Source organism: Zonotrichia leucophrys, chromosome 6 (assembly GCF_028769735.1).
Source record: "Zonotrichia leucophrys gambelii isolate GWCS_2022_RI chromosome 6, RI_Zleu_2.0, whole genome shotgun sequence".
In the NCBI taxonomy this organism is placed as follows: domain Eukaryota; kingdom Metazoa; phylum Chordata; class Aves; order Passeriformes; family Passerellidae; genus Zonotrichia; species Zonotrichia leucophrys.
The window spans coordinates 10,207,288-10,219,454 of record NC_088176.1 but is presented as its reverse complement, the minus strand read 5'-3'; the positions used below and the strand labels follow the sequence as shown (position 1 = coordinate 10,219,454).

General features: G+C 48.9%; 1 protein-coding gene across 2 annotated transcripts in view; it reads right to left on the bottom strand.

Annotated features, from left to right (window-relative positions):
* Nucleotides 1-9,112, bottom strand: part of XPNPEP1 (X-prolyl aminopeptidase 1) — a 30,725-nt gene extending 21,613 nt beyond the window's left edge. Inside the window, exons 1-3 of one of the 2 annotated variants that reach the window (XM_064716830.1) lie at nt 9,064-9,101; nt 7,441-7,536; nt 4,665-4,795 (exon numbers count right to left, since the gene is read on the bottom strand). In XM_064716830.1, the coding sequence (XP_064572900.1) occupies nt 4,665-4,781 (117 nt within the window). In that variant the 5' untranslated portion in view covers nt 4,782-4,795; nt 7,441-7,536; nt 9,064-9,101. Of the gene's footprint in view, nt 1-4,664; nt 4,796-7,440; nt 7,537-9,063 lie in introns of both variants that reach the window. The other variant, XM_064716831.1, reaches the window with a different exon arrangement.
* Between the last annotated feature and the right edge of the window lie 3,055 nt (nt 9,113-12,167).

The following is a 12,167-nucleotide window of genomic DNA, read 5'->3' as shown; positions in this document are numbered from 1 at the left end:
TCAAAATGTTGAAGAGCCTGAGAATGCACAGACACCTGATATTAACAGGAACTGCCAAAATTAAAACAACTGAACCTTCACATGACCCACATGACTTTTTTTATGGGATTCCATTCTGGCAAGTTTGTAGGTCAGAACTGCTGAGTAGGCCCGTTAATGAACTAGTGCAAATCAGCAAATCAGCTTAATCCAGGCTGACAGCACTGACGTTTGAGCTGCAAAACCCCTGGATTTGTACCTTACAAATGGCCTGAAATTCAAGTCTGTTTCTCTGCCTCCAGCTGTGCTGGGGCAACAGAAACATCTTAGGAACTGAGCTAAGAAATCACAGCCCAATTCTCAGGTGCTTTTAGTCCCTACTGTGAAAGAATCACCTGATTGTTAAAATATACTCCCTTCAAATCTGTTACTCTTCACGGTTCTACGGAAGACAGAGGGTTCAAAGCACAGGAGAGAGCAAGCAGCACAAATTACAGCACCTGGGACCTTTATTTCTGCTCCAAATCACTCCATCATCAAACCACTTCCACAACAGCCATGTCTGCCCCCTCCTGGGAGAAGCCAACCAACCATCCACCACTAACATTTTGAAACTAAACCCTGGGACAGCAAATCTTATGGCCCAAAAGAAGATCTTGTTGAGTGGCTTTTGCTCCCAGTTGCCAGGGAAGATTCCTTGTATATACCCCAAAGAAATCCTCCATTTTATCCAAACTCTAGTGAAAGTTGGCAGAAAGGAGGGGAGTATGGAGACCATGAGGGCCCAGTTAGTTTCCTGTGCCTTTTCCTGTCCAGCCCCACAGGGCTGTGACTTGTTCAGCATGTCACAAGTCTCCTGTGGGGAGAGGGGAGGTCAGGACAGCCACCTTGGGAAAGGATGAGTGCCCTCAGCACAGCTCCAGCTGATGGGGTGGATCCCTCAGCCCCACACAGCACATGATCACCTCTGAGCCGCTTTCAAATAATGGTGAAAGCATCAGCAGACAGAGTGGACAAAGCTGCTGAGGGAACAGAATCAAGTGTCTGTTTCCCCATGGCCTGCCTCAGAGCAGCAGGACAGAACACGAAGGCAGAGTGATGCCAGACCTGAGGATTCCTCATTTCAACACTCCCCAGAGACTATTCAGCCTGCTGACTGCTATGACTCCCCTCTCCTACACTTCCCAGCTCAAAGGTGGGACATCATCTCCCAGGGTCCAATGCCAACAGGAGATCCTGGAAATTTTCCATCATGGATCACATCACTTAAATACATCTCAAATGATGTACAAATGAGAGCAGTGATTTATTTTCCATTTCTCTTGACCAACACAGCAGAGACTACAGGTTAGTTTGCTTGTGAAAACCTCATGCTATCCCATTCACAGACCAGGGAGTGTTCTGAGTGTTTACAATGAGGCAGAAGGGCTTTCAAAGTGAGTATCAGTGATCTGGAGGGAAAGACAGTTCATTCATCTGTCGGTCTGAATTCTTGCACACCCACCTGTTCTGTTCCATGCAGCAACCCCCCCTGTGTAAAGATGAGCCCATGTTTTGCACAAGCTAAAATTACATGGGGAACACCTGTGTGTGCCACACAAAGCACAGACCACAGCACAGTGAGAACAAGGTATTTCCCTGGGGTTGTCCTGAAGCTTTGATGGCCTTCAGCCTGCCCCTCCTCAGTCCTTTTACATCTGCTTCTCACCACACCTGTCAGTCACACAGACAAAACTGGGGGCTACATCACAAAAAATGCTCATCTAAGCCAGGAAGAACCCCCAAAAAATCAGTGCTGCTTATCCCCAGAGCCTGCATGGTTGTGCTGTAAACATGTTGAAGCTCATTTTAGTCTAATGTCAACCAAGATCAGCAATGCAAAGTGCATCTGGCTGCCCTCAGAGGCACGACACTGGTGTCATTAAAGAACAAACACTGCAGTGAACCTGGAGGGAGGGAGGGATTCACTGCCAAAAACCAAACTGCATTGGTAAGATCTGGAGCACGCCAGGGCAACCTGTGCACAAGCCATCTCCTGCTTTACAACTTGGCTGATTCCTCAGCTTAGCACAAGTGTGTGTCAGAGGAGCCAGCCCTGAGGAGAAGACAGCACCTCTGCCAACCCAAACATGGGGCCCTAAGCTGGGCAGGTGCTTCCTTCATGTGGACAACCAGCCAAATCTGACCAAATTTGTTTTGAGTCAAGGCCTGGAGGGTGAAGCCAACTGCAGTTAAGCTGTGACTGGCTCCAAACCCAAGCTCTAATCCAAACCTCATTCCCTCCCACTAAGAAGCAGCTCTTCCAGTCTCTGAATAGTCCCACATGGGCAGACTCCAGATTGACTCAACATAAAAATGGATCCTGCTTTTACCACTGCAACATCCCAAAAGCTCTGACATTTTAAACCAAATCACAAAGGGTTTAGGAGCCTCATTCCTAAAAGCATGGTTTTTCATCCCTTCGTGATCTTTGGGTACCTGTAGCCACCCAGCACTCATGAAAGGTAGTTGGACTCTGAGTTTCATTCCACTTTTGGCTGGGACTGTCCTCCTTTCTCATCAGCCTCTGGACCACCCTGGGAAAAAGTCTGTTTCTCTGACTTCTTATCACCAGCATCAAAGTTTTCAAAAATTAAAGGAGCCAGCCAACATCCAGGACCGAGTGCAAGAGCCACAAATCCAAGGCAGCCTTGGTTAAGTCTGAGTCAGAGGCAGGTGTGTTTGAGAAGCTCTGCAAGTCTTTCAGTTCCTTACACAACTAAACATGGAAAGCAAAGGATACAACTGGTAGCAAGACTCCTGGCAGTATGATAATCTAAGCCACCTAGCCTTGCAGGAAAACCAATATTAAAAGCATCACAGAACTCAGAGCTCATCAACATTCCCAGTGTTACAAAGTGAAATTAGTCAGCAAGTTGCAGCATCAGGGTGTATCAGCATTGGTCCAATCCAGGGGCTCCTCTGCAACCCAGGAAGGAATAAAGTTTCCCGCAATCTAAACCCTGTGGCAGCACCACAGGAGGGAAAGCCCTATTTGTTGACAAGTTCTGTGATGCAGATGCCAGGACAGCCTCAGGAATAGCTGAGAGAGGCAAGGACAGTAATACATATCTTATTTGGACTGCAGGGAGGAAATGGCTTAGGCCACCAAACACTTGGGTATCATTAAACTACAGTAATTCTGACTCATGGAGGGAGCTGCCTAAGAGCAAAATCTCACTGCAAGGCTGTAAAGTTCTTGTTTGCACACAGGAAACAAACCCTTGCTTGGAACATGGAGAAGTTTCAAATCACAGGTCATCACAATTTACCTGGAATCAATAAGGCTGTTCTGGGATCAACAGGTTTCTGTCATTGGCAAAAACTGCATCAATTCCCAACTCTGACAGAAAAAAACCCTGCACCAGCTATTCAGGAGGCACCAGAATCAGCAGTTTTTAGTAATCATTCCCATTCAGATAGATTCCCTCTGCAGAGAAACCTGACCAACTCGCCTGGCAGGAAATAGCAACATGGGGTTCTCTGCTTAACTGCACTTTGTCAAGGAAAAGAAAGCAACAGAAAAACCCAGAAGTCCTGAGGGTCACATTCTTCAACTCACATGACAGCATTTAATGTCTAGTGAAATGAAACCAGAGTTATATATGGACAGAGGCAGCTTGAGGCAGGAATGCAGCAGACAATAGCAGCTGCAGAAAACGCCTTCGCCCTACCTGCCCAAGTTTGGATCTCCCTGTGAGGAAACACGATGCTGCACATATGGTCCCAGGGCACAGGCAAGTCTGGACCCAGCTCACCCCAGTGCCAAGTCAAGGGCAAAGGTTCTGATTCAGTTGCATTTTGCTCTTGCACACCCCAGGGTAAAAGGGAGCTTTGGGTGTGTGCCAGTAAAGCTTCAGGTCTTTTGTTTCCTGAAAATGGCTGAGGAGGGGAAAACCCTCAGCAGTTCTTGGGTCTCCTAACAGAGTGAACCTTACACATGAGCAAGCAGAGGAGGTAAAAGGCAGTTCAGCATTTTAAAATTTATGTCACGGACTACAAAATTCCTAACAGTGGAAGCAGCACACAACAGTTATTGCTATGGGTTACCACCCTGGGCCCAGACTTGCCTCCTGTCTTTAGTGCACAGAATGTGATGCAGAGCAGCATGGAAAGGGAAGCATCACTGTGGCCTGTTCCTTCCCTGCCCCTCCTAAGGCCCCTTCATCTGGGATCTGAAGGGCTCTAGCATAAGGCAACAAATTCCATCAAAAACTGGATCCAGCAAAGAGAAAACTCTGCAACTAAACCTTTGCTACCTTCCTTGAGAGTATGTATTGATCAGGAGATGCTACTGGGGAAAGTAAAGCCCAGATAAGGCCTGTTCCTCCCCCAGTAAACCCTTTCTTCCCAACAGCCAGGATGGGCACAGCAAAACTCCCTTTTCTGCAATGTGAGCTCCCTGAAGACAATGTGATGAAAAGCTGTTTGTGGAACATCCACCCTGATTTGTTACAAGAACACAAAGACCTCCATCTCCTGAACAGACCCCAGAAATGTTTTCCAACATGATATTTCTCAGGTTTCCAGACTTTTATGCTAGAACCATTAAAGTGGTTAAACAAAGGACAATTTTAGTTATACCTAGCTTTTATTTTTTGCAGAGAAGGAAAGTATGAGCATTCCCATAATGCATCCATCCATACCTGGTGGGCATCTCCAGAGGGCACTATGTAGGCTTGGACAGGCTCCTGTACATATCTGGGGTTCTTCATCACCTGCCGCAGGTGCTTCAGCAGCTCTGTTGTAATTTTCGGACTCATCTTCCTACCTGCAACTGAAACAAAGCACAAAACTTCAGTGTTTCCCCAGCCATCCCAGGTCACCCATGTGCTCAGGCTGGAGGAAGCTGTTTCCACTGGAAACTCCCCTTGAGGACAACTATGCCAACATCATCCCTCTCAGACCAGAATTTCACATGTCTTGTCCCTACATTTCTCGAGAACAAGAAGTCAGGTTAAGGCCAGAGAGTAGAAGCTGGCCTGGCCTGGAAAGGATCTTTCCCACCTGGTGAAGAATGGAATGCCCTGTGGTGATACATGTAAGCTTAATGCACTGGCCAATCCCTTCTTGCACGTGGACAGCACCAGGAATAAAGCACCTGACATACTCTGTGACAGCCAGGAAAGGTTCTGGCATGAGAGCCAAGCACCCACAGAACTGCCCCACCTACCAAGTGCACTGAGAGAAACTCTCAGTCTTTTCACTTTAGGGCCTGGGATGCTGTGGAGAGGAAGACATGCACATCTGGAACTCAGATATGGACCAATTATACATGTAACTTTTAGAGGTTTTACTGTAGCCCAGAGTTTCATCCTGAACTGCTGACTGAATTAACTCAGACAAAAGAAATCTGCTCCCAAGGACATTCAGAGAGATGTATTCACTGGCTACATTGACCTCAGGGCTGCATACTAGTTCACCTAGCAAGAACCCAACTGTAACAGGAGGAACAGCCCACTGAGCTCTCACAAGTGACTGCCAGAGGACAACTAAGGATGCTCATGGGAATGTTCTCTAAAGACCTTTGGCAAATGCTCTGCAGATGTCAGCTGGTGTCAGGCAGGGGTGGGGCACAGCCTGGAAGGCACACAGCAGATAAGAGGGAAAACCAAGGGCACAGGCCAGCCTCCCTGGGTGTGTTTTTGCAATGGATGTGCCTTTGGCACTGCAGTGAACAGCAGCTCTCAATGAGCTCCCCCAAACCCTGACCAGGCAGTGCCCGCGGTGAGCGCCCGGCACAGCGACGTGCCAGGCCCTGCTGCTGTGCTGGCACAGGAGATGGCTGCAGTGGGAGGCACACGCTGGCTGCAGAGGGTGACTGGCCAGAAAAACCAGGAAAATCAAACAGCCTAAACCTCAGAGGTTCTCCACCTTTTTCTTTGCTCATATCTCCAAAGTGTGCCCAAAGTGGGATAATCCTCCTCCTGGTTTTCTCCCCAGGCCTCTCACATTTTTAAGAACTCTTATAACTTTAGTGCTGTCACTTTCCAGGGCAAGGTGGGTTATGTGCTGCTTGAAGGCCATGCTATGAAGTATTTTATTCTGACCAGTTAATTTCACAGCTCATTTCACAGCCATGTCTACAAACAGGTCATAGAGGGGAGATGCAAACAGCATGCAAGTCTCAAATGTTTTTTGCTTATCCAGGCACTTATTCTATTTACACCTCAGTAGCTACCAGGAGTCCCAGATGACATTACACTCTTATGGCAAAGCACAGTAAGGCACAGTCCCTGCCCTGAGATGTTTGCCATCTGAACAGGAAGGCAGAAAAGCTGCCTCCCTTTCACAAGGTTTGATTTGCCCGAGGTCACACAGTAGCCCTGTGAACAATCACAACCTGAACCAAGATCTGGTGCGTTCAGGTGTAAAGAAAACCCAAGATCACCATTCACATGTCTCATCACAGGAAGTTTAGAGCACACCAGACTTGTGTGAGACTGACTCTGCCCACAGAGTCAGGAGCACAGGTAAACTGTCTTTTAAAACCCAGAACACAAAAAGGAAATCAATCTCAAAAGGCACCATACTAGTGTTATCCTCAAACTGGTATCTCATCCCTTTGCAGGGGATTACACCTCAGATTTATTTCCAGCACAAATGTCATTGCTTTATACAGTGTTTGCAAGCTACACTGAACTTTATAATACTGTGATTGTTTCTGTTTGTCCTCCACAGTGAGCTGCTGTAATACTCTATAACATTGCTCCTGATTTATGTTCAGATAGGGTGAAACACACAGGAGAGAGAACAACAACATAGTGACTAGCCAGCAGAAAAGAATCTCCTTCTACAAACTCATAAGGACACAGCTTCCTTTCTTGGCCTGTGCTTTGTCTCCAGGAGTCTAGAAGCCTCATATAAATAGGCAAGGCATGACAAGGCTTTGCCTTTTAATAAAGCTCCTTGCTGACAAGCCATGGTTTTGTTAGCAAGATGAGATTCTCTCAAGGACAAAAAAAAAGTAATTTTAAAAAGTATTCTCACTGTTGAAAGATTTGCTTTCAATATTAAAAACACAACTAAGGTAGATTAGCAACAAAACCCAACTTAAGGAGCACTTCTACTTTGGATAACCCCCACAATATAAGAAATGGTCTTCAAAAGATTCTTCACAAACTTCACAATAAAAATTGTCTTCAGTTTCCAGAGAAATAGAAGCCATTTTCTCAGAGACAGTTGGTAGCCATTTACTGTGGTCACCCCTATAAGTCTTAACAGGTGACTTTTCCTCCCTTGGCCACCATTACAAGCCTCTACAAAGTTAAAACAGCTTCTCTATCACTATTTCTATCATTATTTAATCAATCCAGATATTAAAATGAAACACAGCTTAATTAAGTTAGTGGCTGTAGCAGTGCAAGAACCACCCCCATTTCCTGCCCTAACTTTTTCCAAGGTACCAGGCTCCCTTGTTACCTGTCTCTGCAGTCCCCCACGTCTGGATGCCCCTTGTCTGTGCTCACACAAAATACCATCCAGCTCTTTGCTCGGCCTTCATAAGCTCCACTGTGCCTGAGAAAGCAAAGGGCAAAACTGAAGTGGCTAACAAACTTTGCCCGCCCATAAAACATTCTCATGCCCCAGCCAGGAGCTGAACACGCATGAACACTGAGTTCTTGGTGGTAAGATTAGAGATGCACTGAGGGTGAACCATGAGGGAACAGGGAACGTCAAGGGTCACGCATTTGCTTGTCAAGATTTATGATTAAATCTTGCAAGCGTGTGCTGCTTTATGCCAATTTGTTTTCTCAGTCACTCTATCAGGGGCCACTCCCCATACTGCAGATGGAGAAATTAAGGCAGAGCAGGAGTAACATGCAAAGTACCACTGCAGCACGACAAGAGTCAGAGCTGGATCCCAAAATCTGCCACTGTCTAGACATATATTATCTACACCTCACTCAGGCTGCAAGAGGCAGCTCTCCAAGAGCCCAGACCAGATCCTGCCTGGACAACATCTCCATCAGACACATGGGGCAAAGAGCAACCACGAAAATGCTGCCAGAGGAAGCAGACACGTCCTCCTGCCTCCCACATGCATGCACAGAAATGGACAGCAGCAACGGCCAAGGCCACCAGGGCCCCTGTGTCAGGGTGTGTGCCAGTGCCATGGTGGGGAAGGGAGGCCAGGCCAGCAGCTCTGGCTGCAGCTGGGTCTGTGTAGACCACCCTGAGTGTTTATGTCATGTTTTCGTCAGATATGCTCATCCTTGTGATAATTTCCTCTCCGCTTTCTCTTTTATGAACAGTCTCGTTCAAAATAAGCACATTGGCTTGGATAGTCGGGAGCCAGCAGCACCACCTCAAAGCCAGGCTGCTCTGCACACAGGGCAGCCATGCACTGAGGGACAAGCCCATTGCTTGTCCCCTGTCCACAGAACCATGCTGCACCTGTAACTCACCAAAGAGAATGGCAGAATTGTTGGGATAGAAAAGGACCTCTGGTCCAGTCCTGCCAAGGCAGGGTCACCTGAAGCAGGTGACACAGGAACACACCCAGGTGGGTTCTGGATGTCTCCAGGAAGGAGACACCAAAGCATCTTTGGGCAGCCTGTTCAGTGCTCTGCTACCCTCAGTGTAAAGAAGTTCTTCCTCATGTTGAGGTGGAGCTTCTTGTGTTTTAGTTTATGGCCATTGTTCCTCGTCCTATCGCTGGGCCTGGCACCATCCTCCTGCACCCACCTTCAAACCATTTACATGCATTGATGAGATCCCCTCTCAGTCTTTTCTTCTGCAGACTGAACAGGCCCAGCTCCTACCGGATCTCCTCGTAAGGGAAATGTTCGTGCCCACCTGGGCTAAAAGCCTCCCCCAGCCCTCTAGAGGACTGGCGGAGCCGCCTGGGCCTGGCCACCCCGGCCGGGCCCGGCTGTCAGTGCCGGATCCCCTGCGGGGCCTGGGCGCCCGGGCCGGGCCTGGAGACCCGCCGTGGACGGGCTGGAGGGGAAAGCCATGGCCAGGCCGGGCCGGGCACAGGTCCCGCTCTCTGCCATCAGCCCGGGGCACCCACCCGGGACTGCCCCGCTCGCCGCGCCTCACCTGCCGCCGGCCCGCCCGCCGCCGCCGCGTCAGCGCCCACGTGGGCCGCCAGGGCCGCCCCCAGCGCGTCACCGCCGATGTCACGGGGCGCGGGCGGGACCGAGACCGGCACCGGGATCGGGATCAGAATCAGAATCAGTCCTGGGACCGCCACCGCCGCGCTGCCCAGCGTGACCGCCCGTCCCGTCCGGCGCTGTCCCCGCCGGCGCAGTCCGGACGGGGCGCGGGGCTCCGTGTGCCGCTGGGGGGAAGGCGCTGTGGAGCCCGGGGCACCGGAGTGCGCTGCAGCCGTCAGGGAAGGACCGGACCTGAATGGAGCGAAGCGCCTGTCCCACACACCGGTGTGCGCTCGCCTCCGCGATCCGCTTCGCCCTTGAACTTCCAAAACCCAGCGTGGAGCAGCGATGGAGGCAGAGCAGCGAGCGCCCCCGGCCCCGGCCCCGGGCCCAAGGCGGGCGGAGAAGGAGCCGGGGCAGCACAGCAGGGGCTGCGGGCGCACACAGGCTCCCCCAGCACCAGGTTGAAATTCCATACTGTGAAGGAATTCTGTGCTGTGCGGGTGGTGAGGCACTGTAACAGGTTGCACAGAGAAGCTGCAGATGCTCCAGCCCTGGAAATGCTCAAGGCCAGGCTGGATGGGACTTTGAGCAACCTGGTCCAGTGCCCCCGGTTGACACTAGATGGTCTTTAAGGTCCCTTCCAACCCAAACTATTCCATGGCCCTGGAAGTGTACTATAGGCTATAAGTGAACCCCAGTGAATCCTGACAGAAACAGGAGGCTGTTACAGAAATTCAGACGTGAGAAGATCACCACCAAGAAAGCTACAGCAAAAGAAAAACCTCTGCTTTGCGACTGTGCCCAGACAAGAGGTGTTTGCCTGCAGCAGTGGGCTTTTGGAAGTCTCCAGTCCAGCCCTCTACTAAAACAAGGCCAGCTTCAAAGCTAGAGCAGGTTGTGTAGGGACTGTCCTTTGGGGTTTTGAGTGTCTCCAAGGTTGTGTAGGGACTGTCCTTTGGGGTTTTCAGTATCTCCAAGAAAGGAGCACAGCCACCCTGGGCAGCTGGTGCTAGTGCTGACCACCTTGGAGCAAAAAGGTTTATTTCAGATACCCAAGCAGATTTCCCGCATTGCAGCTGGCCCCTTGACCTTTTGCTGTGCACATCTGGAAAGGGTCTGGCTTCTTTTTCTCTCAGACTGTTCCCCAGACTCAGCATTTCCAGCTCCCCTGCAGTCAGGCCTGGCCAGCAACTGTGGTGTGCTCCACACTGCAGATCCCTGGAATACAATGTAGGGTACAACACAGCGCAGCAAAACTTGTAGTCTGACAGAAGAGTATAAAAGGTCTGTTTGCAACCAGCATCCCAGCATTGGGAAGGGTCATTGGCAGGGGCTGGGATTGCAAACTGTCCCTGAGGAGGGACAAGAGAGAGGAGAGGGAGAGGCTGGTGACCAGGACTGTTATAACAGGAAAATTTCTGTCCTCATTAACCTCCTTGGGTGAAGCTAATTGCTATTTCTCGATTATTCTCACCTTATCTTTCAGCCTTGCCCACAGGGGACTCCTACAATCCTGGCAGTCTGGGCCAAAAAGGCCCATTTAGTTCATCACACATCAGTGTCCCCCTTGGGGTAAACTACAGCCGTGTTTTGCATTTGTGTTACAGACCACATTATGCTCACCCTGCAGAATATTTGCTGAGAAGATTAATTTCTTGGAAACCAGCCAGAATCCAGTGATGTTCATACTAAAGCACGTGTCAGGACATTTTAAAAGCACTGCAACATTGGCACGATGATCACCATCATTTGCTGATGGTGAACTCTGCAGCTGAATCCAATCAGGGTTGTGAAATACTCCTTTCAGCCTCCTCTGACTCACAATAACAGTAATAATAATAATTTGGGGTTAGATTTTGAATTTGGCTGTGGCTCTTAATAGAGGGTTGTGGAAATCTGCACCTGCCAGAGCTGTGCACCAGCCCAGGGAAGGGAAAAGGATCCGTCCAAAACATTTCAAATGTTTGTCATGTGCCTTTCCAGCTCTCCAAGTGGGGATGCCTTCTCCTCTCCTGTTCTGCAGCATTTTCAGTTTGTTTGAATTTAGGACAGAGGCTAAACACAAGGTAATGAGCCTGTGCCAGTGAAATTGTTGTTTGATTATTTTTTGCCAGCAAATCATTATTATATCACTTTGGGCTAGCTCATGGACTGTGGGAGCAGTGGCAATCAAATACAGGGAGGAAAGAAAATACTTCTTGTATGTGGGAGTGTGACTTGGGGAGCGTGCACAGCATGAAATACTCAAGCTGCTGGCAGATCCCAGTGTACCAGGGGGAGGACAGGGAAGGGGAAAGCTCAGCATTTTCACAGAACTTGCCCCAGTTGCTCCAGGTCTAGAGATGCCATTCTGCCTGTCCACAGCCAGTCCAAGGAAAACAACTACAGTGTGAAAGCAGGTCTGTCCTCCCCCCTCCTACAGCCTCAGCAAGAGAGGAGAACAAACCAGGAGGATTGAATTTTATTAACTTTCTCTACTTTGGACCCAGCTCAGAGCAGAAATAACAAGCATCACTGTGGACAGACTATCAATGTGATATTGATGTCTCTATGTAATTTTAAATGAATTAAGCCACCACTCAGAAATACCTTACTGCATTGTCTGGTGGCCAAAATGTGTCCTCATTCTGTCTTCCTCATCAAGTTCTTTATTTAATAAAGGTAAAAAAAGACTTCATTCCCATCTCCTAAAAATGTGCTAAAGGAAGCAGAAAACAGAAGGGAAAATATTGACGTCTGGAAGAGCTTCTAGGTTGTTACTGAACGCCTGGTATTGCAGAGCCACATTGTTAAGGTTTCTGTACCCAGAGGTGACTTCTAACTGGTTCTGACTCATTGAGCACTGAAATTTAGACTAATTTGGTTTCCTTCCTGATAGAATTAATAATGACAAACTGATGGGTATTCTGCATAGGAACCTCATTCCAGAAGAGTGATGATCTTGTAAGAAAAGATATTTTCACGTCACAGAGCATTGTGCAGAAATCTCCTGCCTGTGCCGGTGACAAGTCCTGTGCAGTGAACAGCCATGTCACAGGTGGAGGT